Genomic DNA, 25,996 nt, shown 5'->3' with positions numbered 1-25,996 from the left:
TGCGGCTCCGCCTCCTGCCGGAAGTGGCTGCAGGGGGGCGGGGCCTGCGAGCTGGGTCCGGCGGCCGTGCGGGAGCCATGGCGGCCTCGGAGGCGGCGGCGGCGGGGTCCTCGGCTCTGACGTCGGGTACCCGGGCCGTCCCCGCGGCCAAAAGAGGAGCCGCCGCCGCCGCCTCGGGCCCGTGGGTGCCCCCGGGACCCCGACTGAGGGGCAGCCGGCCGCGACCCGCGGGGGCGACGCAGCAGTCCTCGGCCGCCGCGCTGCCGCCGGGGGAACTGATCCAGCCGTCGGTGAGCGAGCTGTCCCGGGCCGTGCGGACCAACATCCTGTGCACCGTGCGCGGGTGCGGCAAGATCCTGCCCAACAGCCCCGCGCTCAACATGCACCTGGTCAAGAGCCACCGCCTGCAGGTGAGCCCGACGCGGCCGGCGGCTCGGGCTGCGGGGCCTGGCTCCAACAAAGCGCCCAGCGCCGGCGCGCAAGCCCGACCTGTGGGGCACAAGCGCCCTGCGCGCCGCCGCTGCCCCGCCGGCCTCTGTCCGCCCCGGCTGCAGGTGTCTCTCGAACCCTCGCGGCGGGCCCTGCAGGCGCGGCCTCCGGCGGGGAGGAAGAGCCAGGAGCCCGGGGTCAGCCACTTGCGCCGGTTCCCTGGTTTGCTGGCCCCGAGTGTCGTGCCGGGCGCCGGCCCAGGCATTTTAGACGTTTTTACTCATGAGTTCTCATGGCATCTTGGCGGAGGACGCATGGTCTCCATTATATTAATGAGAAACAGATTATGCAACCTAGGTGATGCGGAGCTTTAAACCCGGGCCTCTGGTTGCGAAGCCCTGTGCTTGCCACCACACCCGCAATACCGCCCTTAGGTCCTGCCCAGTGGACTGTATGTGCCAAAATAACTAGAAGACAGGGTTTTGAATGTTCTCGTCACCAAGAGACAGTATGTTTGAGGTCAAGGACATGTTAAATACACTGACTTGATCACTATGCAATGTATATGTGCATTCATGCTGCACACTGCACCCCCTCAGTAGCAATAATTACTGTGTCGATTAAGAATAAAAAGATGTGGCCGGGCGCGGTGGCTCACCCCTGTAATCCCAGCACTCTGGGAGGCCGAGGTGGGTGGATCACGAGGTCGAGAGATCGAGACCATCCTGGTCAACATGGTGAAACCCCGTCTCTACTAAAAATACAAGAAATTAGCTGGGCATGGTGGCGCGTGCCTGTAATCCCAGCTACTCAGGAGGCTGAGGCAGGAGAATTGCCTGAACCCAGGAGGCGGAGGTTGCGGTGAGCCGAGATCGCGCCATTGCACTCCAGCCTGGGTAACAAGAGCGAAACTCCGTCTCAAAAAAAAAAAAAAAAAAGGAATAAAAAGATGTTTTAAAGCAGCCTTCGGTTTTGCTCTAAACACCATCAGTTTCATGGTGTTGGTAAGATCAGCTCAGGATTGAGACCTAAGGGAAATTGCCCCTGTAGCTCTTCTTTAAGAGGGGATGCAGAACACCATGACAACAGTCAGTTCAGTTCCTCCACGTTATGCAAAAAGGGGCGGTCATTTTCACAATTAGGACACATCTGTGACAAGCATATTAAAAATCCAGACGTCCAGCCCCACCCCGGACCTATTAAGTCATAATCTCTCAGTCATTACAATGGCAAGTTTCCTTCCACCACTCTAGGCCAGCGGTGACAGTATTCAAAAGCACGAGTCATTGAAAGCAGTTCTGTGAATATGTAGCTTTTGATGGTCGGGAGTCAATTTAGAGTACCCAGAGTATTGCATGTTCTGTCTGCCCATCAGGTGAATCCTCCTTGGAAAGTTCACTGTAGTCAGACTTCTGATAAGAATTTAACAGCAAAAACCCTGAAATTGTAGTCTCTAGTAGGACAGATGTGTCGCCCATGAAGGGTGATCCGCTTTTACCATCATCTAAACCGAGATGCAACAGCATTCTCAAAAGAAGATCAGGGAGCCAGTCAGGAAATGTACAAGAGGGATGCTGAGGAAGGCCCTGTAGGTGGGGCTGAATTGTTGTACCGAAAAGCTCTGGGTTTTTTTCAGTACACAAGTGTAACTCTGGGAATGGCTTTCAATCTGTTGTTTGGTTTTCATACTACATTTTAGATCCTTTTTGGTTGTTGTTTTTGTTTTCGAGACAGAGTCTTGCTCTGTCGCCCAGGCTGGAGTGCAATGGCACAATCCGGACTCACCGTAACCTCTGTCTCACAGGTTCAAGCAATTCTGCCTTAGCCTCCTGAGTAGCTGGGATTACAGGTGCTTGCCACCACACGCAGCTGATTTTGTGTTGCATTTTTAGTAGAGAAAGCGTTTCACCATGTTAGCCAGCCTGTTCTCCAACTTCTGACCTCAAGTGATCCACCTGCCTCTGCCTTTCAAAGTGCGGGGATTACAGGCGCGAGCCACCACACCTGGCCTAAACCCTTTTTTAATCATAACTTAGGTGGATTAATTATTTTTATAGTTTCTTTTTGTCCTTTCTGTGAAATTGCTGTTAGGAGCTCTAGCTCTTTAAAGACCCTGGTCAACATCTGTTGAACTGAAGACACCATTTACTTTTCAGGACTGGTTAGTATACAGTAGGTTTGTTTCTCATTCTGTTGGGATTTTTATTTTGTTTTGTTTGAGACAAACTTTCACTCTGTCATCCGGGCTGGAGAGCAGTGGCTCCATCTTGGATCACTGCAACCTCCACCTCCCAGGTTCAAGCTAGTCTCCTACCTCAGCCTCCCGAGTAGCTGGGATTACAGGTGCACACCACCACGCCCAGCTGATTTTTGTATTTTTAGTAGAGATGGGGTTTCACCATGTTGGCCAGGCTGGTCTTGAACTCCCGATCTCACATTATCCACCTGCCTCGCCTCCCAAAGTACTGGGATTATAGGCATGAGCCACTGTGCTGGGCCTCAAACATTATTATTGATACCTATTTTCAAAGTACTGGAAGGAGGAAAGGGTAAGGACAAGGAACAGGGAGGAAGCCCAGCTGGGAAGCTATCTTAGGTTTTAAGAGCTGTGTTGATGAGAGACTCCACCTGCTTTCTGCCCTGAGTATATCTCATTGGCAGGTTTTCTTACACTCAGTGGAAATTTCCACTGTCTTGGTTACAGTTGCTTGCATAATTTCTTTCATTATTTATATATTTTCTAGATTATATTTTCTTCCCCTCCCCACTAGTTGCTGTATAGTAATTATTTTGTTCTAATCTTTCTTCACGAAACACCCTACCCCCAACCAAATCTTCCCTTAACATAAATGGTGAGCAAGCCCTTCCGAGCGACAATGAGTGAGAATGAGGAACTGGATGGCAGGCTGTAGAGTATGTGCCATCTTCTGGTTTGATGTGGGTGCTTACGGTATATGGCCATATTCCATGTCCTGTAAGGAAATCCAGAAATCTAGCTCAGCCTTGTGTACGGTGGCATTGATGGAGAAATGAAAGCTGTGATGATTCAGGGGCAGGAAGAGTGGAAGTAAGAAGACACTTTTTTATTGCTAGAGATTATGTTGTTCCTGTGCACGAAAGCGGTGGAGGGGAGAGGCGGGCGCTTAAAGAACCTCTTATCAAGCAGCATTTATATTTGTAAAACATGGCTTGAAGGGCTTTGTGTCATTTTCAATCCAGAGGTTCGCTTTTAGTGATTTGCCAGAAATCTTTTAAAGAAAGGTTCCAAGTTGCTCGATAGACTATATTGTGCGAAGATTTCTAATTGTAAATTTAGAATAAGATGACAAAGCAAACGTTTCCTTCTTGGACGCTTTCTCAGAAGGCAGTCAGGTGGGTGCTAGAGTACTACAGTGACAGTTTCTCCTAGTTTTTGCTACAGTTCTTACAGTCCTTTCTTTTCACCCTCTACAGCTGTGTCCTTCCTTTTTCCTCTTGTATATTTTCTTTCTGTCTTGTTAACTGGATTGTTTCCTCTCATAGGTTCTTTTTCAAGGTCTTTAACTTAAAATCTTTCATAAACATGAAATATTTTTGTGTACATCTTTTTCAGTTATGCGCCCAAAAGACGCAAAAAGTCTAGTACATTTTATTCCTGAATGTACGTAGAACTTCAGAATAAAACCACCACTTTCTCAGTGCGTTTCCATTTTACTGTGCCAGCGCCATTTCTCATCTCCTCAGCCATCCTGCCCTTGAGCATACTCTCTAACAGAAATGGGAAGAAGACCCCAAAAGCAGCGGGTGTGGGTGGGAGCGGAACTGCTGTGCAGGGGAGAAATGGGGTGTTGGGTTCTCAGAAAGCAGGAGCATGATGGTGTCAGGTTGTTGCCATGACAATGAACCTGTTCACATCCACTTTGACTGTCTTTAGTGGTCTCTTCCCCAGGCGTGATAGTTTTTGGCCTAGATGGCCATTGAACAGATTCAGTATAATGCCGCCAGTTTTTACTGAACATTTATTCTGTTCAAAACATTCCCAAAGGCAATAGAAGATACAAATAAATCCCTGCCGATGAAAAGGTGTGGGAAATTAGAATGAGTTCTCTTAGGTGTAATGAGAGAAGAGAACGTAGTTTAAAGCTATGGATGAAGGGACTTGGATCCCAAGCTCAACAAGTTTGCACTTGAATAGTATTGGGGTGCTGCTGAAAACGTTTGAGCAAGATAATGACGTAACCGAAGCTATTCTTAGGAGAATCTGAAAAAGTATGAATGAAAAAGAGACTGAATGTCTAGACTTTAGATTAAGAGGCTAACGACAAATTCCACATAAATAGTCAGGAGGAGCTGAAGGGAGGGGCACTGAGAATGGAGAGGACAGGCGGTAGTAAAAGGCATTCAGCGATGAGAGCGCACGCTACCCCCGCGTGAGGGAGGTGGGGGGGATAATGACAGGATGACAGCATCACTGACCACGTGTTCCAAATGAGCAGGGATCTTGTTGTGATCCCAGTCGGTGGTTTCATGGAGCATTTGACAGCCTAGGATTATATAAGGGGGACATCTCCCTGGAATATAAATTGACTAAGAATAATTCAGTAACCGTCAAATGAATGCAGTATTTTAGAGTCTTGCTTAGTATTCTACCCGCATTTTATTTAATCTACTCAAACACACTCATGCACTTTTTCTCTTACTGATAACACTAGATGGAGAAACTCTAAGTTAATTCAAAGTATTTCACAGAATGTGCCCGTTTTCAATCATTCCTGTTTCCATTCCAGCCTACTGTGTTGGTTTTTGAAATAACTATTTAATATTCCTTTTGCAGGATGGTATAGTCAATCCAACAATAAGAAAAGATTTGAAAACTGTACCGAAATTCTACTGTTGTCCAATTGAAGGCTGCCCCAGAGGCCCTGACAGACCATTTTCTCAGTTTTCTCTCGTAAAACAGGTATTGTATACTTCCCTGAGGATGAGATGCAGATGCTATAAACCTATTGTGCATTCTGATTATTTAGCAAACATAACTACAGAATCGAATAGAAAGCTGCGTGTAAGAGGAGCTGCCCACACGTCTCCCACTTGGTATAAACCTGAGTGTGCTGTCACACAAGTGGACGGAAATGCGGCATGGTCTGGAGGGAATATGTCTAGAAGTGGGTTCAGAGAGAGAGGAGACCAGTTCAGCAAAGAATGTGAAAATATGTGCTGTCAGATCTCCTGTGTGAGTCTGCATACCTCCAAGGGCAGAGCACACAGACACAAAGGAACTGTTCTCCCAGGGGAATGGGAACCTGCAGAATCCAGTAAAAGAAGAGTTTTGGAGGCCGCTATCTTAGGAGGGAGGGCCCCAGTGACTGGGACAAGAGGTGATTCAGAACCAGAAGAGATTGGCACCTGAAATGTTCCCCCGAGGGTCAGCTGGAGGGTGTCCTAGCATTGCACTTACAGATCAGAGTGTAAATGCTGGAGTCCGTAGACTGTTTCCAAAACAATCTGCTCACTTTTCACAAAGCAAAAGCAACAAGAGGCGGCAAATACAGAATACACTGCAGTGTGCCTGCTTTTAGATTCCTGACTTGGACTGCTATATTTTATATGTGATTTATATTAACAGGGTAAAATCATTGTTAACGTGGGTGCGATGATGGTTTTGGAAATGCTTTGATCAGTTGCTGTTTTTCATCTTAGTCCCTTCTGTGTCCTTGATAGCACTTTATGAAAATGCATGCTGAGAAGAAGCACAAATGTAGTAAGTGCAGCAATTCGTATGGTACAGAATGGGACTTGAAAAGACACGCAGAGGACTGTGGCAAGACCTTCCGGTGCACATGTGGCTGTCCCTACGCCAGTAGAACGGCACTGCAGTCTCACATCTACCGAACTGGCCACGAGATCCCTGCAGAACACAGGTGAAAGAAAGAGATGATGACACACAAGTCAGTAGCTCTGGGAAGCATTTCAGATGAAACATCGGGAGACCCAGTGGTGTGGGGAGAAAAAAGGAATCTTAGGAAACATGTGACGTGGAAGAAGGAAGCTTCTGAACATGGCAGCAGATCTTGCAAGTAACCCATGTCTGGGCCTGAAATCTTGACCCAATTGTTCCTCCTATTTTTTCCTGCTACCCTCCTTTGAGAGTCCCTTGTTATTTCCATTTGAAAATCTCAACTGCCAGAATTTTCTATTAGAGGGAACCAGACTGCCAAAGAGTCAGTTGTATCATGAAACTGTACTTCATTTGAAGTTCAAATTTACATTTGGTGTGGTAGCTTCCTGCCTTAGAAATGAGAAAACTTACCTTAAATTATTTTTTAAAAAAGAAAAAAATGGCCGGGCGCGGTGGCTCAAGCCTGTAATCCCAGCACTTTGGGAGGCCGAGGCGGGTGGATCACGAGGTCAAGAGATCGAGACCATCCTGGTCAACATGGTGAAACCCCGTCTCTACACAAAAAATTAGCTGGGCATGGTGGCGTGTGCCTGTAATCCCAGCTACTCAGGAGGCTGAGGCAGGAGAATTGCCTGAACCCAGGAGGCGGAGGTTGCGGTGAGCCGAGATCACGCCATTGCACTCCAGCCTGGGTAACAAGAGCGAAACTCCATCTCAAAAAAAAAAAAAAAAAAGAAAAAAATGCGAAAACTTGCATTAAGTAAGTCTTTTAGCTTCTGTTGGCTTAAGGAGCTGAGTTGAGTTCTAGTACTTAGAGCTTAACCAAGAAAAACGTATGCTTCCTCCTTCCCTGTGTGTGTGTTTCTGAACATCCACGTGCCATAAGAGGTCCAATTCCCAGAGTTACAAAAGAAGGGATTTATCTTGTCTAGGTTGAATATGACCGCTACCATAAATGTGGGAAATGACATTTGTAAGTGAAGATACAGTGTCATGGTCAAAGAAAGCTGTATTTTAAGGTTTCTTCTTTGCTCTGTCATTGTTTTCAGGGATCCGCCTAGTAAAAAAAGGAAAATGGAAAACTGCTTGCAAAACCAGAAGGTATCCAATAAGACCATTGAATCATCGAACAACCAGCCGGTCCCTAGACCAGACACGCAAGAACTAGAAGCTTCAGAAATAAAGCTAGAACCATCTTTTGAAGACTCCTGTGGCTCTAACACTGAAAAGCAGACTCTTACAACACCACCAAGATATCCTCAGAAGTTGCTTTTACCAAAACCAAAAGTGGCTTTGGTTAAACTACCAGTGATGCAGTTTTCTCTCATGCCTGTCTTCGTGCCTACAGCCGACTCCCCAGCCCAGCCCGTGGTGATAGGTGTGGATCAGGGCTCTGCCACAGGGGCTGTGCACTTGCTGCCCTTGTCAGTAGGAACCCTGATCCTTGGCCTAGATTCAGAGGCTTGCTCTCTTAAGGAAAGCCTACCTCTTTTCAGAACTGCTCATCCTGTTGCTCTTGAGCCCATAAGCACAGGCGTTCAAGTGAACTTGGGTAAAAGTCCATCGGCTCCTTTACAAGAACTAGGGAACACGTGTCAAAAGAACAGCATTTCTTCCATCAATGTGCAGACAGATCTGTCTTATGCCTCACAAAACAACTTTATACCTTCTGCACAGTGGGCCAGCACTGATTCCTCTGTGTCATCTTGTTCCCAAACTGATTTGTCGTTTGATTCTCAAGTGTCTCTTCCCATTAGTGTTCACACTCAGACATTTTTGCCCAGCTCTAAGGTAACTTCCTCTATAGCCGCTCAGACTGATGCATTTATTGACCCCTGTTTCCAGTCAGGTGGGGTCTCCAGAGAAACTCAAACCAGTGGGATACAAAATCCAACGGATGACCATGTACAGATGGACCAAGCTGCTATGTGTGGAGACATTTTTGAGAGTGTTCATTCATCATATAATGTTGCTACAGGTAACATTATAAGTAACAATTTAGTAGCAGAGACAGTAACTCATAGTTTGTTACCTCAGAATGACCCTAAGGCTTTAAATCAAGTTATTGAGAAATCTGCACCAATTATAAACTTCGGTGCACAGAATAGTATGCTTCCTTCACAGAACATGACAGATAATCAGACCCAAACCATGGATTTATTCTGTGATCTGGAAAACATCTTGTCAAGTAATCTGCCTGCTCAGACACTGGATCATCGTAGTCTTTTGTCTGACACAAATCCTGGACCTGACACGCAGCTTCCATCTGGCCCAGCCCAGAATCCTGGAATTGATTTTGACATTGAAGAGTTCTTTTCAGCCTCAAATATCCAGACTCAAACTGAAGAGAGTGAACTTAGCACCATGAACCCTGAGCCAGTCTTGGAGTCACTGGACATAGAGACTCAAACGGACTTCCTACTGGCCGATACCTCTGCTCAGTCGTACGGGTGTAGGGGAAATTCTAACTTCTTAGGCCTTGAGATGTTTGACACACAGACACAGACAGACTTAAACTTCTTCTTAGACAGCAGCCCTCATCTGCCTCTGGGAAGTATTCTGAAACACTCCAGCTTTTCCATGAGTACTGATTCATCTGACACAGAGACCCAAACTGAAGGAATCTCCGCTGCTAAAAATATACCTGCTCTAGAAAGCAAAGTTCAGTTGAACAGTACAGAAACACAGACCATGAGTTCTGGGTTTGAAACCCTGGGGAGCTTGTTCTTCACCAGCAATGAAACTCAAACAGCAATGGACGACTTTCTTCTAGCTGATCTGGCCTGGAACACAATGGAGTCTCAGTTGAGCTCTGTAGAAACCCAGACCTCTGCTGAACCACACACAGCCTCCACCTTCTAAGACCAAAAGTGGAGTCCACTTGTGATACGGCATCTACCATTTCCTCTGGATTCAACTACAGAATGGGGACAGCAGTATTCTATTGAATGTAGTCGATGATGCAGTTGCTTAAGCTTCTTTGCCTTTTGTACTTGTAAACATGAAATTTGTGTATAAATGTGAGTCTGTTATAAAATGTGAGATGTTGATCTAAACTGTTTTTGTGTTGCTTACATTTGCCCTTTCACAGCTAGTCTTTTCATATTTAAAAGACATATTTCACATCTATAAAATATACATAGCCATTTAGCTGAAGCCAAGCTTACCAGGTTCAAGGGTACAAATTTCTCAAATCTTCTAAAACATTTTCGTCAAAGTGTAATGTACTTAACTTACGTTGCACCCAATATCTTTGACAGTGCTTGTTAGAAATTCCTGACTTCTGTTACTAATAACTAAAGAAACCTGATGCTGCCACCGTAGATTTAAGCAGTAGTGCTTCCACGCTCTTGGACTCCTGCTGCCTGTACCTTCATCAGCTCTGGCACCTCTTTACTGATTTAAAGACACCAAGGAAAACTATAGCTGTTTAGCTTTTTAAGCAGTTTTCATGTAATCAGTGCCACCTCTGCCCTACATGAGCTACTGTTGAGCACTTTACACACAAGGGTTATGATGTAAAATTACTGGCAAGGCAAAGAGCAGCAGGCCAGGCATGGTGGCTCACCCCTCTAATCCCAGCACTTTAGGAGGCTGAAGCGAGAGGATCACTTGAGTTCCGGAGTTCAACAGCTTGGGCAACCTAGGGAGACAGTGTCTCTAGAAAAAAAAAAAAATTTAATTAGCCAGGCATAGTGGTATGCATCTGTGATCCCAGTTCCTTGGGAGGCTGAGGTGAGAGGATCACTTGAGGTTGAGGCTGCAGTGAGCCATGATCATGGCACTGTACTCTAACCTGGGTAACAGGGCAAGACCCTATCTCAAAAAAAAAAAAAAAAAAGCACTTAGTGTAGTGTTCCTGCTAAAAGGATAAGATATCCAAAAGATGGGAACAGAGAGTTGTGGAAATACGCCTATTACTTCATTTAGGGGTATACCCTATTAATATCCTTTCTGCTCTGCACAGTAGGCCAGAGTGGGGGGCTCTGGAGCTGTTTCCCAAAGTGCACCCACAGGCTGGATCTGAGTTTTGTCACTCTAAACATTAAAAAATAAAAAAGTGGGAAGAGAAAAGGGCATCCCCCATTAGGTTTCAATACTTTGCACTTAGTACTACTGAGTTTGATAGGGCAGGAGTGTAATCTACAATTATTTTAAAGTTGAATTTTTGTTGTATTCACCGTTCATCTTTTCCTTGAATAAGATAGATATTGGTCTAGCAAGGATATTACTTGTGCCTTGAGGCTAACAATTATAGGATAGATTCATCTAAAATATGGTATTCTGCATTTTTTTTGTTGTTTTTAAAGAGAATACCAAACAGTCTTCAAAGAATACAAAGAAAGTGAAGACCTATTGCTTCAGTAATCAGGAACATTTTCTGTGTTTTGAGGTGAGAGCATGATCAAGTATGCTTTGGGGATTTTCTGTATTTAGGAGATCCTGGATTCTTAATTGCTGGCTAACTTCCAGTCAAGTAGGAATAATGCAGCCTGTAAGTTGTCTGCATTCACACACACACACACACACACACACACACAAATGCTGCTTTCTGTGGCACATGCCTGTGTTACTGAAAGCTAAATCCTCAAAATAAAACCTACTAAGGTGACTAATGATTCATTATTGATGGTTTTGCTACTAATTCCTATCCCATACATTTGTTACAAAAGAAAAGAAGTGCTGGTAAAGAACATATCCTGGGCAGATGAACTCCACCCAGTAGGTAAGAGTTTGCTTTGGTCACAGTTGCCTATGAGTATGGATTTCAAAACAAACATAAAGCCTTAACTCAGAATTTCATTACATTTTAGAATCGTCACTGCCTTAATATTCAAGCATCTATTTAAGTCCTAATGAAGGGGAAATGCATGTTTATGGCTTTGTTGTAAATATAAATGCAGTGATCTATGGCTTAAAATTTTTTCTGTGTTTGTGACAATGTTTGTAAATCTAGTCAAGAGTTATTTACAGAAAAAACAGCATGTAATAATACAAAAACTGTTTCCCCCTCAAAAACCTAAACCTGAATTATTTGTAAAAACTGAAATTTAATGATTAAAGAGAAGCCAGAATTCTATCTTTTCTTGTGAATTCCTGAACCTACTCATGTCATTTTATTGCCATTTCACAAACTCATTGTCTTCTGAAAGCCATATGATAAAATGACTATTTCATCATACTCAGGCTCACACCTGTAATCCCCACACTTTGGGAGGCTGAGGCAGGTGGATCACCTGAGGTCAGGAGTTTGAGATGAGCCTGCCCAATATGGTGAAACCCCATCTCTACTAAAAATACAACAATTAGCCAGGTGTGGTGGCACGCACCTGTAATCCCAGCTACTCGGGAGACTGTGGCAGGAGACTCTTGAGCTCAGGAGGCAGAGGTTGCAGTAAGCTGAGATTGCAACACCACACTCCATCCTGGGTGGCAGAGTGAGACTCGTCTCAAAACAGCCAACAAAAAAGAAAATACTGGAGTATGTCAGGGGAGTGGTGGAGAACCTGTGACACACGGAGACTCCAATGGCCACAGAGAGAAGGGATTGAAAGACCCTGTTCTGCCAGCCCACCTCCTCAGTCAGGATCAGCTCAGAACCAAGACGGATTTCTGTCTGGGGAAGAGGAAGGCAGAAGGTCGCCACCAGGTCCCATTACCACCACAGACACTGTGGTCTTTGCTGCTGGAGAACCCTGCAGCTCTCTCAGGCCACCCTGAGCCTGGTTTAGAAAGTTGCCTGAGTTGACATGGCTGCATTACTGCAGAGAAGAAGGTGACCCAAGCTGCCACAGCATGGCACCATTTTCAAATTGGACCCACTGATAGCATCCTGCTATGAGGGACAGTAACCATGGCCTCTCCATCCCTGAGGCTCTGCCGTCATGACACCATGTTCACACACAGTAGTGCAGCATCCCCCAGATGAGGTGCTACAGCTCCCTGCTCCTTGGGAACAAGCTGCCTGAGTGGTGCTCCATCTTACCCATCCCGGTGGCAGCACAGTCCTGAACTCAACTACTCAGAACCTAGGCTAGCAGAACAGCCATGACCCTAGCACCCAAGCCCATGCAGTGTCCTGCCTCCAAGAGAAAAGGCAGTATTGCTCTGCAGGGAAGCCAAGCTCAAGCCAGTAGATCAGCCTCGCATCCATCCCCTCAGCATGCAAAAAGCCTGGTACCTCCTCCACAGAGGAGCCATATCCCACCTGGTATGGCAGCCACACAATCTCCTGCAGCCTAGGCCATTGAGGCCCTCGCAGGCATTGCTGACATTGATTACAGCTGAAGAACCTGAATGGAGACCACACTACTACTATACCCATGCAGAACCAAAGCCAATGTGCCTTACCCAACTGATGGTTAGGCCCCGTCTGCATGTTGAAACCTTTCCCTATGAAAGCAACTCTATAGAACTGGAAAATCAGCTGCATAGGAATCAACAAAGGGACACAAGAAGCATGAAAAAGCAAATATGACACCACCAGAGAAACACAATAATTCTCCAATAACTGACCCCCAAGTTAGATAGAAATTTATGAATTTCTTGAAAAGGAATTCAAAATAATTATCTTGAGGAAAACCAACAAGACACAGAGAGTACAGGTAAGCAAAATAATTCTTGATCTGAATAAGAAATTCAAGAGAGATTGATATTTTTAAAAAAAGAACCCAAACAGACATCTTGGATCTGAAGAATTCAACGAATGAAATAAAAAATACCATTGACAACTTCAACAACAGACTAGATCAAACAGAAAAAAAAATAATTTCTTTCTTTCTTTTTTTTTTTTTTTTTTTTTTTTTGAGACAGAGTCGCCCTCTGTCACCCAGGCTGGAAAACACTGATACCATCTTGATTCACTGCAACTTCCACCTCCTGGGTTCAAGTGATCCTGCCTCAGCCTCCTGAATATCTTGGATTACAGATGTTTGCCACCTCACCTGGCTAATTTTTGTATTTTTAGTAGAAAGGAGGTTTAACCATGTTGGCCAGTCTGGTCTTGAACCCCTGACCTCAGGTGATCTGTCTGCCTCAGCCTCCCAAAATGCTGGGATTATAGGCATGAGCCACTGCACCCAGCCAGAACAAAAAAAAAAAAAAAAAAAAAAAGAATTTCTGAACTTGAAGACAGCTCTACTGAAATAACAACTTCAATAAGAATAAAGAGAGAGGCCGGGCGCGGTGGCTCAAGCCTGTAATCCCAGCACTTTGGGAGGCCGAGGTGGGTGGATCACGAGGTCGAGAGATCAAGACCATCCTGGTCAACATGGTGAAACCCCGTCTCTACTAAAAATACAAAAATTAGCCGGGCATGGTGGCACGTACCTGTAATCCCAGCTACTCAGGAGGCTGAGGCAGGAGAATTGCCTGAGCCCAGGAGGCGGAGGTTGCGGTGAGCCGAGATTGCGCCATTGCACTCCAGCCTGGGTAACAAGAGCGAAACTCCGTCTCAAAAAAAAAAAAAAAAAAAAAAGAATAAAGAGAGAATGAGAAAGAGTGCAGAAAGTCAACAAGACTTATGGGGACATCATTAAGTGAACAGATATTCACATTATGAGATTTTCAGAGAGAAATGGAGAAAGGCACAGAAAGCTTATTTAATGAAATAATAGCTGAAAATTTCCCAAGTCCTGGAAGAGATATGGACATCCAGATCCACGACACTCCAAGAATCCCAAATAGATTCAACCCAAAGAGGTCCTTTCAGAGGCACATTATAATCAAACTGTAAAATGTCAAAGACACAGGGTTTTAAAAGCAGCAAGAGAAAAGCATGAAATCATATATAAGGGACTCTCCATTACACTATCAACAGATTTCTCAGCAGAAACAGCCAGGAAAGAATGGAATGATACCGTCAATGTTCCAAAAACTGACACGCAAGAACACTGTACCCTGTCTTTTAGAAATGAGAGTAAAATAAAGTATATTTCAGACAAGCAAAAGCTGAAGAAATTCATCACCATTAGTCTGGCCTTACAAGAAATGCTATTGAAGTACTTCAACCAAAAGTAAAAGGATGATAATTACTTTCATCATTTTGTGTGTCATATGAAAACATATGACAGTATAAAACTCACTGGTAGAGGTAAATTCATAATCAAATTCAGAATGTACCATTACTCTAATGGTGGCATGTAAGTGAGATCTCCAGTATGAATAATAACTATGGCTACAATACATTGTTAAGGAATACACAATATAAAAAGATGTAAATTAAGACAAAATTATAAATTGTTGGGGGAAGGGCAAACATTTTTTCTATGAGTATCTGTACAGGACCAAAGTTTTTATCAACTTTAAAAAAGTCTACTGTAACTATAAGAGTTTTCATGTAAGCATCTTAGTAACCACACACACAAAAATTACATCAAATACACAAATGAGAAAGACAAAGGTATCCAAGTTTAGCACTGCAGAAAACCATTAACACAACAAAAGAGGAAGAAAAGGACAAAGGATATGTAAACCAGAAAATAACTTTTAAAATACCAGGAGTAAGTCTTACCTATCAATAATAACCTTAAATGTAAATTCATTAAATTCTCCAATTAAAGATATAGAGTGACTGAATGGATTTAGAAAATAAAACCTGCAACAAGACCCAACTATATATACTGCCTACAAGAGACTCACTTAACATGCAAGGTCACACACAAACTAATGTGGAAGGATGGGCAACGTGATCCCATCCAAACTGAAACCAAAAGAGAACATGACTAGCTATACTTGCATCAGATAACATAGACTTTAAGTCAAAACTGCAAAAAGAGATACAGTCATTATATAACAATTTTAAATATATATTCAACCAACACCAGAACACCCACACGTATAAAGCAAATATTACTATAAATATTATCTAATTATTAAGTAAATATCTGTAGGGAGAAATAGACTGCCATACAACAATAATAGGGGATTCCAGCACTCTACCTTTGGCAATGGACCAGTCATCCAGAAAAATCAACAAACAGTAAACTGCACAACAGACCAAATGAACCTCACAGACAATGACAGAACATTCCTCCAAAAAACTGCAGAATACACATTTTTCTCATCAGCATATGAAACGCTTCCCAAGACATATCATGTGTTAGGCCACAAAATAAATCTTAACAAATGTAAGATCAAAGTCATTTCAAGTTTCGTTTCTTTTAACCACAATGGCTATTACTAAAAAGTCAAAAAATAACAGATGTTAGCAACTTTGCACAGAAAAGGGAACACTTATACACTGTTAGGGGGAATGTAAATTAGTTCAGCCCTTGTGGGAAGCAGTTGATATTTTTTCTTTTTTTCTTATATATGTGTGTGTGTGTGTGTGTGTGTGTGTGTGTGTGTGTGTGTAGTATTCTACTTTAGGTTCTGGGGTACCTGTGCAGATCATGCAGGATTGTGGCATAGGTACATACATGACAATGTGGTTTGCTGCCTCCATCCCTCTGTCATCTCTATCTGGCATTTCTCCCCATGTTATCCCAGAGATTTCTTAGTGAACTAAAAATAGAATTCAACTCAGCAATCCTGTTAGTGGGTCTATACCTAAAGGAAAACAAAGCATTGTCCCAAAGATACAGATGTACGCGTATGTTTACCACAGCACAATTCACAATAGCAAAGACATGGAAATCAACCTAGGTGCCCATCGATGGTAGAATGAATTTCTTTTCTCTTTTTTTGAGATGGAGTCTCACTCTATCAGCCAGGCTAGAGTGCAGCACCTCTGCCTCCTGGGTTCAAGTGCTTCTCATGCCTCAGCCTCCCAAGTAGCCAGAATTACAGGGGTGTACCACCATGCTTGGATAGTTTTTTTATTTTTGGAAGAGATGGGTTTTCACCATGTTGGCCAAGCTAGCCTCGAACTCCTGATCTCAAATGATCCACCAACCTCAGCCTCCCAAGTGCTGGGATTATAGGTGTGAGCCACCACGCCCAGCCTGGATTTCTAAAATGTGGTACATATATACAATGGAATACTATGCAACCATAAAAAAGAACAAGATCATGTGCTTTAGAGCAACATAGATGCAGCTAGATGCCATTATCCTTAACAAACACAAAAACAGAAAAACCAAATTCCGCATGTTCTTATTTATAAGTGGGAGGTAAACCCTGGGTACATGCAGAGGTAAAGATGAGAACAAGAGACACTAGGGACTCTAAAAGTGGGGAGGTGAGAAGAACAAGGGTTGAAAACTGACCTACTGGGCACTATGTTCACTATTTGGGTGATGGGATCAGCAGAAGCCCAAACCTCAGCATCACACAATATACCCACATAACAAACATGCCCACGTACCCCCAAGTCTAAAATGTTTATTAGACTGTGAGTTCTAAAATTTTAAAAAAAGAAAATTTAAATAATTTTTAAAAAGAAAGAGAAGGGTTATGTCACTTTTGGCAGTCTAGGGATGCAGTTTGTCTCTCATAATATATTTATGTGTGTTGTCCTCTGAAGCATGTTGAAGTGGCATTGAGTAGATTTGACAACTAGGAGGGGACAGCATATATGCCTTCATATGCTCAACTCTAAATGGCTCTAATTTGTTAAATGACATGAATTTTATGTATGTATGTACTTTTGAGATACAGTCTTGCTCTGTTGCCCAGGCTGGAGTGCAGTGGCCCAATCTCAGCTCACTGCAACCTCTGCCACCTGGGTTCAAGCAATTCTTCTGCCTCAGCCTCCTGAGTAGCTGGGACTACAGGCACATGCCACCATGCCCAGCTAATTTTTTGTATTTTTAGTAGAGACAGGTTTCATCACGTTGGCCTTGAACTGGTCTTGAACTCCTGACCTCAGGTGATCTACCCATGGCTTCCCAAAGTCCTGGGATTACAGGTATGAGCCACCTCACCTGGCCATGAATTTAAATCTAGTTTCTTCAGCAAGGTTTTAGCTAGTAAAATGTTCTTAAGGCCAAGAAGATGACTGCACTGTTTTTCAATGTTTCAAAATCTAAAAGATTCTCTCAGTTGTTGGAATGGTATTTATTAGCAGATACATTGATATTTTAGTTTACATATCCGGAAAGGCAGGCTAAAAAACAAACAGAGAGGGCTCTCAGGTTGTCGGTGTTCTCAACATTCACAGAAGCACTGCATTTAAGAATCAGTTTGCTTGAAAGGAGCAAGGCCCAAACTATGTGAATAAGTAAAAGCAGCACTGTCTATTCAATACTTGAGCTGCAACACTATCAGTATTCCATTTCTTCAACACACTTCAGAAAAAACTCTAGATGTTTTATTGCCTTACTAATAAATAACAAAATTAAAACTAATAAGTATTAGTAAGGTGATTTTATTTATTGCTTTACTAATAAATAACAAAATAAAAACTCTGTTCTAATTCCACACATTCCAAAATGGTGAAGTTTGGCTTATGAGAAACTACTCCCATGGCCCCTCCACTATCTTACAGAGTCTCGCTCTGTCGCTCAGGCTGGAGTGTAATGGCACAAACTCAGCTCACTGCAAACTCCACCTGCCAGATTCAAGTGATTCACCTGTCTCAGCCTCCTTAGTAGCTGGGATTACAGGTGCGTGCCAGCATGCCCGGCTAATTTTTCTATTTTTAATACAGAGGGGGTTTCACCATGTTGGTCAGGCTGGTCTTAGACTCCTGACCTCGTGATCTGCCCACCTCAGTCGGCCTCCCCAGGTGCTGGGATTACAGGCATGAGCCACGGCGCCAGGCCAATTTCTGATTACTTTACTTGGAAGCAAGTTACTATAACAGCACATTAGGCTGCAAAAAGGAAACAACAAAAAATTTAAACAAGTGATACTCTTTTTACTATCAGTGAAATATTCAAATATATCTGAAAATGAAAGTTTTGAAATTATTTCCACAGTGACTTTATTCTCAAAAGTACATATATTACCTCTGCATATAACCTCTTTTTAGGGGGTGGGGGGTTCCTAAAAGAGAGAGTTGATGAGCATGACACATGTAAATAAGACTTTGCTCCAAGCCTGGCATCTTCTTACTGCTTCTGCTCATGGCATTTGACTCCCTGCTTTCTGGTGATCCACCGCTTTTCCATGTCCTGGGTCAAATATTTCGTTTTATGATTACATCTCAACCATGTTGCTGCTTAGGACTGAATGTGAAACTGATCCCTCTCCTAATTTATCTTCTTTTCCCTGTGCTGTAACAGGAAATTTAGTGGCTTCAAAAAATGTAGAGCCCATGCTGCAATAAAAATTTGGCAGAAGTCAATGCATCTGAATTATGACAAAAGGATATTCAACCATAAGACTCCCCTCAATAACTCTTTCCTTGGTAGACAAAACTAGTCTCTAAAGCAAGCAAAGAAAAAATAAAATAAAAATAAAAAACCTTTTCCTTTTTAAAAAGTGAGTCCACGAAAATTAAGATTTTATATACAGTGGCTCAAGCCTGTAATCTCAGCACTTTGGGAGGCCGAGGCGGGTGGATCACGAGGTCAAGAGATCGAGACCATCCTGGTCAACATGGTGAAACCCCGTCTCTACTAAAAATACAAAAAATTAGCTGGGCATGGTGGCACGTGCCTGTAATCCCAGCTAGTCAGGAGGCTGAGGCAGGAGAATTGCCTGAACCCAGGAGGCAGAGGTTGCGGTGAGCCGAGATCGCGCCATTGCACTCCAGCCTGGGTAACAAGAGCGAAACTCTGTCTCAAAAAAAAAAAAAAAAAAAAAAGATTTTATATTACACTTTTGGAAAGCCATCCAAAGTTTGGCAAACTATGCTTTAGGACTTATTTATTCTATATTCTTATTTCAGCTCATGGAAATAATTTTAGTTTTATTACAGTTTAGAGTTAATACTATTAATGAACTGCAAGCTGGTATCAATTTTTTTGCACCTTCTTTTTCGGTAACATGAGATATATATACCCATATATATGGTGGCCAGGCTGGACTCAACTCCTGACCTCAAGTGATCCACCCACCTTGGTGTCACAAAATGCTGGGATTATAGGCCACTGCACCCGGCCACATGTGGTATATTTATTTTTATTTATTTTTATTTTTTGAGACAAAGTCTCACTCTGCCACCCAGATTGGAGTGTAGTGGTGCAATCTCAGCTCACCACAACCTCCACCTCCACCTCCACCTCCTGGGTTCGAGGCATTCTTGTGCCTCAGCCTCCTGAGTAGCTGGGACTACAGCCATGCACCACCATGCCTGGCTAATGTTTGTATTTTTAGTAAAGACAGGGTTTTGCCATGTTGGCCAGGTTGGTCTCAAACTCCTGACCTCAAGTGATCTGCCCACTTCGGCCTCCCAATGTGCTGGGATTACATGTGCCTGGCCAGCATGTGGTATATTTTAAAAGCATTTAAATCACTATTCTGTTACAAGTTACGTGCTTAACTAGTAAGAATTCTTGAGATTTAAAGTTCTCTAAATAACTACCATAATGCCAAGTATTTATCTGACATCCTATTTTCCTGAATATTTCATTAAATAGCCAAAGCAATTAAAATAGAGTCACGAACAGTAACAAGTCCAGTGGTATTTATCCCAAATTCAATGTCAGATTTCTTTTTGTCTTCAGAGCACATGCAGATTGGAACAAATGAAATCACTAACAGTTCTTTCACATTTAGAGAGTTAGTGATCATGGTTATTCTTGGGCAGATAAAAAGGAAAAAAAAATAGAGGCTTAGTGAATCGTCATAACCCTTGTGTAGTGCTGAAAATAAGAAACTACAGTATGTTTTCAAGTTAGCTCTCCTCAAGTTTTAATAAGTGGTGAAACTGACTAGGCATAGGGGCTCATGCCTATTATCCCAGCACTTTGGGAGGCCAAGGTAGGTGGATCACTTGAGTCCAGGAGTTCGAGACCAACCTGGGCCACATGGCAAAAACCTGTCTCTTCAAAAAAATACAAAAAAAAAAAAAAAAAAATCTGGGCACGGTGGTGTGCACCTATAGTCCCAGCTACTAGGGGGGCTATAGTAGGAGGATTGCTTGAACCCAGGAGGCTGAGGCTGCAGTCAGCTGTCATTGTACCACTGCACTTCAGCCTGAGCAAAAGAGCAAGACACTGTCTCAAAAAAATAAAATAAGTAGAGAAACTGTTTCATTTTATTTTTTTTGAGACAGAGTCTTGCTCTGTTGCCCAAGCTGGAGTGCAGTGGTGTGATCTCAGCTCACTGCCACCTCCACCTCTCGGGTTTAAGTGATCCTCCTGCCTCAGCCCCGAGTAGATGCGATTACAGGCATGTGGCACCACATCTGGCTAATTTTTGTATTTTTAGTAGAGATGGGTTTCACCATGTTGGCCAGGCTGGTCTCGAACCCCTGACCTTAAGCAATCCACCCACCTCAGCCTCCCAAAGGGCTAAGATTACAGGCATGAGCCACCATACCTGGCCAACTGTTTCATTTTCAAAGATACACAAGGGAGGACGGTTTGTAGTTTAAGCTAAACGGGAGAGAAAAGACACTTTGATACATCCACATGAAGCACAGATTGCCACTGCTTGCTAAGGCATATCCCACAGAGTACTGGCTGCCTCTTCATATTTACACCTGGTCAGCCCAAGCAGTGAGTGTAGAAAAGTGAATTCAAAACATTAGAGAATTTTGAATAATGCATTAAATGTAAATACATTAACATCTTAGACTTATCTTGAAAACCTTGCCAATCCAATAATGCACATTATCCTGAAGACAGGATAAGAGAATGCCCACTCTTCCTGCCACTGGCTAAATGGGCTCTCCTGTTACTCTGAGAGACTATTCTCAGAGAAAAGCTGACTTGGCCAGGTGCAGTGGCTCTCGTCTGTAATCCTAGCACTTTGGGAGGCCGAGATGGAAGGATCACCTGGGGTCAGGAGTTTGAGACCAGTCTGGCCAACCTGGTGAAACCCTGTCTCTACCAAAAATATAAACATTAGCTGGGTGTGGTGGCAGGTGCCTGTAATCCCAGCTATTCAGGAGGCTGAGGCAGGAGAAATCACTTCAACTCAGGAGGCGGTTGCAGTGAGCTGATATCACGCCACTGCACTTCCGCCTGGGTGACAGAGCGAGACTCCACCTCAAAAAAAAAAAAAAAAAAAAAAAAAAAGGCCGGGCGCGGTGGCTCACATCTGTAATCCCAGCACTTTGGGAGGCCAAGGCAGGTGGATCACAAGGTCAAGAGATCGAGACCAACCTGGTCAACATGGTGAAACCCCATCTCTACTAAAAATACAAAAAATTAACTGGGCATGGTGGCACGTGCCTGTAATCCCAGCTACTCAGGAGGCTGAGGCAGGAGAATTGCCTGAACCCAGGAGTTGGAGGTTGCGATGAGCCGAGATTGTGACATTGCACTCCAGCCTGGGTAACAAGAGCAAAACTCCATCTCAAAAAAAAGCAGATTTATGGCTGCTTCTTTCTAGAAGGGACCTAGGCAGGTGCCACCAGGAGACCCTAGAGGACCAGTGTAAAATGGAGAGCCCGTGTGCCTTTTGGGCTATGGCAATCTGGGCGTTCGCCCAGCTCCCTTCACACCTGTACCAAAGCACCTGCTTGATCTGTAAGTAAAACTGTCCGAGACGCTGCAGCAAAGGTGGTGGGCTCCAGATTACAAACTCCCTAAAGCAACAGTTCTCAGCTAGGATGATTTTGCCCTGAAGGGGCATTTGGAAAAATCTGGATACATTTTTGGTTGTCATGACTGGGGGTGGTACTGGCATCTAATATGTCAAGCCCAGGGATGTTGCTAACATCCCACAATGAACATACAGGCCCTACCACAAAGAATGATCCAGCCCCATTTAGTGCCAAGGTTGAAAAGCCCCACCCTAAAGAAAGGACAGGTGATGGGGTGGCTTTCAGCACCGCTGTAAATACAGCAGCAATCTGGACCCTTCAATCCTCCATTCAAACCTCTAAGAAGTTATGTATGTTGTTTACAAAGTGTTGGGGCCAGGCGCGGTGGCTCACGCCTGTAATCCCAGCACTTTGGAAGGCTGAATCAGACGGATCATTTGAGGGCAGGAGTTTCAGACCAGCCTGACCTATATGGTAAAACCCTGTCTCTACTAAAATACAAAAATTGGCCGGGCGTGGTGGTGCATGCCTGTGAGCCCAGCTACTCCCGAGGCTGAGGCAGAATTGCTTGATCATGGGAGGTGGAGGCTGCAGTGAGCTAAGACTGTGCCAACCTAGGCCACAGAGCAAAACTCTGTCTCAAAAAACAAAACAAACAAACAAAACAAAACAAACAGCCGGGCACGGTGGCTCAAGCCTGTAATCCCAGCACTTTGGGAGGCCGAGGCGGGTGGATCACGAGTTCGAGAGATCGAGACCATCCTGGTCAACATGGTGAAACCCCGTCTCTACTAAAAATACAAAAAAACTAGCTGGGCGTGGTGGCGCGTGCCTGTAATCCCAGCTACTCAGGAGGCTGAGGCAGGAGAATTGCCTGAGCCCAGGAGGCGGAGGTTGCGGTGAGCCGAGATCGCGCCATTGCACTCCAGCCTGGGTAACAAGGGTGAAACTCCGTCTCAAAAAAAAAAACAAAAAACAAAAAACAAACAAACAAACAAACAAAAAAAGAATGTACGTGTTGGTAGAGAAGGTTAAGTCCTCAGTCTTAAGTTAAAAAAAACCTTAAAATTTCTTTATGGTTTTTACTATCATCATCTTTTGAAATGTATAAACTGACATTCATATATATATATATATATATTTTTTTTAATTTTTCACATTAGAAAGGGCAGGTTTCAGAGCAAGTCTGACCAAAACCTGAAACAAAACTGTTCACCATTTTTGAGTCTCTATAGTAATAATGTTCACAGGCAAGTTAAATGCATTAAATGCATTAAAATGACAAACTAGGAAAAACTGCAGATTACTCCATTATTTTATAGGCAAAGGCAGAAATGCTCAGTAGCAAAGCTGGGGTATTAAAAAATATATATCCTAATGGTCCTCAGCTTCTAGGAAAAAAGAAGATGGTTTTTATTTTTACTGGCAATGAATACTGGAGTTATCCTGACACTGTATCCACGAAAATGTACAAATGCTTTTGATCTGGGAGATTGAAGTTTTTTTCTAGAACACCTCAGTATGCACAAAAATCAGTACAAGAGTCATGGCTTAATCTGCACAGTGATGTTTAGATTGGTCCAGTGGAAATACAGGCAAACCAGATGAGGAAAAGGCCAGGGAATTAAAATGGCTCATGGATTAGACCCAAGCAAGAAGCACCTTAGTTGACAAGTTGTAAAGGTAGTTCTGAGAACCTATTAAAGAGTAAAGACCCAACATCCAATATCCAAATACCAGTTCACAGGCCAAAGGACTTCTATATGATTTTGAACAGCCAGTAATTCATGTCATTCATTAGAGAGCACTTATCCAGCCTGTTATATATGATCCGCTCCATACATTCAGGAAAAACACAGATCTCTGTTGGAGTTCAACATACATTACCTGGTCATCTTCACCACAACCTGTGTCTGAAAATTGTTCCCATCTTACAGGAAGAAATGACATTCTTGAGCCCTCCTTCCTGCCTTATGTGATATTTTCCACCCAGTACTTCAAATGTCCCCTACCTGTGAAATAGAGTTGAAACTCACAACTTCAGAAAGCCAGGCTACAAACTTTAATGCTGGCCTGACCAAACCCAACCCCTCAATTTCTCTTTGGGTCAGTGGAGGAAAATGATTCCTGATTCCCATGCATACATGCAGGATTAAAAGAGATAATGTTGGCCAGGCAGTGGCTCAGCCTGTAATCCCAACACTTTGAGAAGCTGAGGTGGGTGGAACACAAGGTCAGTAGTTTGAGACCAGCATGAACAACATGGTGAAACCCCATCTCTACTAAAAAATTACAAAAATTAGCTGGGTGTCATGGTATGTGCCTGTAATTTCAGCTACTCAGGAGGCTGAGGCAGAATTGCTTGAACCCTTGAACCCGGGAGGCAAAGGTTGCTATAAGCCAAGATTGCACCATTGCATTCCAGCCCAGGCAGCAAGAGCAAAACTCCGTCTCAAAAAAATAAAATAAATAAAAGAGATAATGTCTGGGAGAGGCCTTGGATTCTTAGAAAGAATGGTGCCTTGTAAATTCAAATGCAATGACTACAGCACTTCACTGGCTATTAGAACTCAGGGGCTGAAGTTAGCTTGGTAATTAACAGCACAGCACTGAATCGCTCCTGGCTCCAGTGGTCCCAGTTTGCCTGGCAGACAGCAAAAGAGTGTTCTGTGGTACCAGGGACAGCCCCTGTTACCCATCAGTCAAGAAGCCTCCCTGTTTCTGTCTTCCCTGGCTCACTTATCAATAGCCCCTAAACCGCAGCACCAAAGTTGCACTGGACCAAAGCCCAGACACCCTGAAAAGCTCCAGATGGGAGGCCTGCAGACGTGCAGCCGGGCAGCTGTGCCTGTTTAACCAGCTGGGGACACCCACTGTGAGATGAGCAGGGGCTTCTGTGGTCTCTCCAGGTGCTGAAGCTGCTGAGCTTACAGGGAGAGGCTGAAAACAAATTTGATTCCAGGTTCATATCATTGTAGAGCATGGTCTTAGAAGTATAGGTAAATTTCACAATAGGGGGCAAAATTCAAAGTAAAAATAAAATTAAAAGCTAAGGAGCCGGGCGCGGTGGCTCAAGCCTGTAATCCCAGCACTTTGGGAGGCCGAGGCGGGTGGATCACGAGGTCGAGAGTTCGAGACCATCCTGGTCGACATGGTGAAACCCCGTCTCTACTAAAAAAATACAAAAAATCAACTGGGCATGGTGGCGTGTGCCTGTAATCCCAGCTACTCAGGAGGCTGAGGCAGGAGAATTGCCTGAACCCAGGAGGCAGAGGTTGCGGTGAGCCGAGATCGCGCCATTGCACTCCAGCCTGGGTAACAAGAGCGAAACTCCGTCTCAAAAAAAAAAAAAAAAAAAAGCTAAGGAAAGTCTTCCAGAGTAGTCAAAGGCTTGTGAACTTGTCTAAAGAAAGCTTGTCAGCCGGGCGCGGTGGCTCAAGCCTGTAATCCCAGCACTTTGGGAGGCTGAGGCGGGTGGATCACGAGGTCAAGAGATCGAGACCATCCTGGTCAACATAGTGAAACCCTGTCTCAACTAAAAATACAAAAAATTAGCTGGGCATGGTGGCACGTGCCTGTAATCCCAGCCACTCAGGAGGCTGAGGCAGGAGAATTGCCTGAACCCAGGAGGCGGAGGTTGCGGTGAGCCGAGATCGAGCCATTGCACTCCAGCCTGGGTAACAAGAGCAAAACTCTGTCTCAAAAAAAAAGAAAAAAAAAAAAAAAAGAAAGCTTGTCTAAAGAACTTGTCTAAAGTCTTCCCCTTGCTTTCCAAAAAAGGCTCCCCTTGGCCTTGGCAGGGCGGGTGGCTCATGCCTGTAATCCCAGCACTTTGGGAGGCCAAGGCAGGTGGATCACCTGAGGTCAAGAGTTCAAGACCAGTCTGACCAACGTGGTGAAACCCCATCTCTACTAAAAACAAAAATTGCCAGGCACAGTGGCGTGTGCCTGTAGTCCCAGCTACTCGGGAGGCTGAGCTGAGAGGACTGCTTGAGTCCAGGAGTTCTGGGCTGTAGTGTGCTATGCCGATCGGGAGTCCTCACTAAGTTTGGCATCAATATGGTGACCTTCCAGGAGCGGGGAACCACCAGGTTGCCTAAGGAGGGATGAATTGGCCCAGGTCAGAAACATAGCAGGTCAAAACTCCC

General features: G+C 44.0%; 1 protein-coding gene across 1 annotated transcript; it reads left to right on the top strand.

Annotated features, from left to right (window-relative positions):
• The first annotated feature begins 43 nt into the window (after positions 1-43).
• On the top strand, positions 44-11,387 carry ATMIN (ATM interactor). Its single transcript, XM_039461997.2, has 4 exons — positions 44-410; positions 5,243-5,368; positions 6,130-6,329; positions 7,357-11,387. The coding sequence occupies exons 1-4, from the start codon at positions 78-80 to the stop codon at positions 9,167-9,169; spliced, it is 2,472 nt and encodes an 823-aa protein (XP_039317931.2). The 5' UTR covers positions 44-77; the 3' UTR covers positions 9,170-11,387.
• The last annotated feature ends 14,609 nt before the right edge of the window (positions 11,388-25,996 follow it).

This window comes from Saimiri boliviensis, chromosome 1 (genome assembly GCF_048565385.1).
Source record: "Saimiri boliviensis isolate mSaiBol1 chromosome 1, mSaiBol1.pri, whole genome shotgun sequence".
Taxonomy (NCBI): Eukaryota; Metazoa; Chordata; class Mammalia; order Primates; family Cebidae; genus Saimiri; species Saimiri boliviensis.
The sequence above is the reverse complement of the archived record's forward strand: the minus strand, read 5'-3'. Positions and strand labels throughout refer to the sequence as shown.

Coding starts and splice junctions, on each gene's coding strand:
- ATMIN (XM_039461997.2), top strand. CDS start 78: ATGGCGGCCTCGGAGGCGGCGGCGGCGGGGTCCTCGGCTCTGACGTCG. Junction 5,369..6,129: donor AGTTTTCTCTCGTAAAACAG/GTATTGTATACT, acceptor TGTCCTTGATAG/CACTTTATGAAAATGCATGC. Junction 6,330..7,356: donor GAGATCCCTGCAGAACACAG/GTGAAAGAAAGA, acceptor CATTGTTTTCAG/GGATCCGCCTAGTAAAAAAA.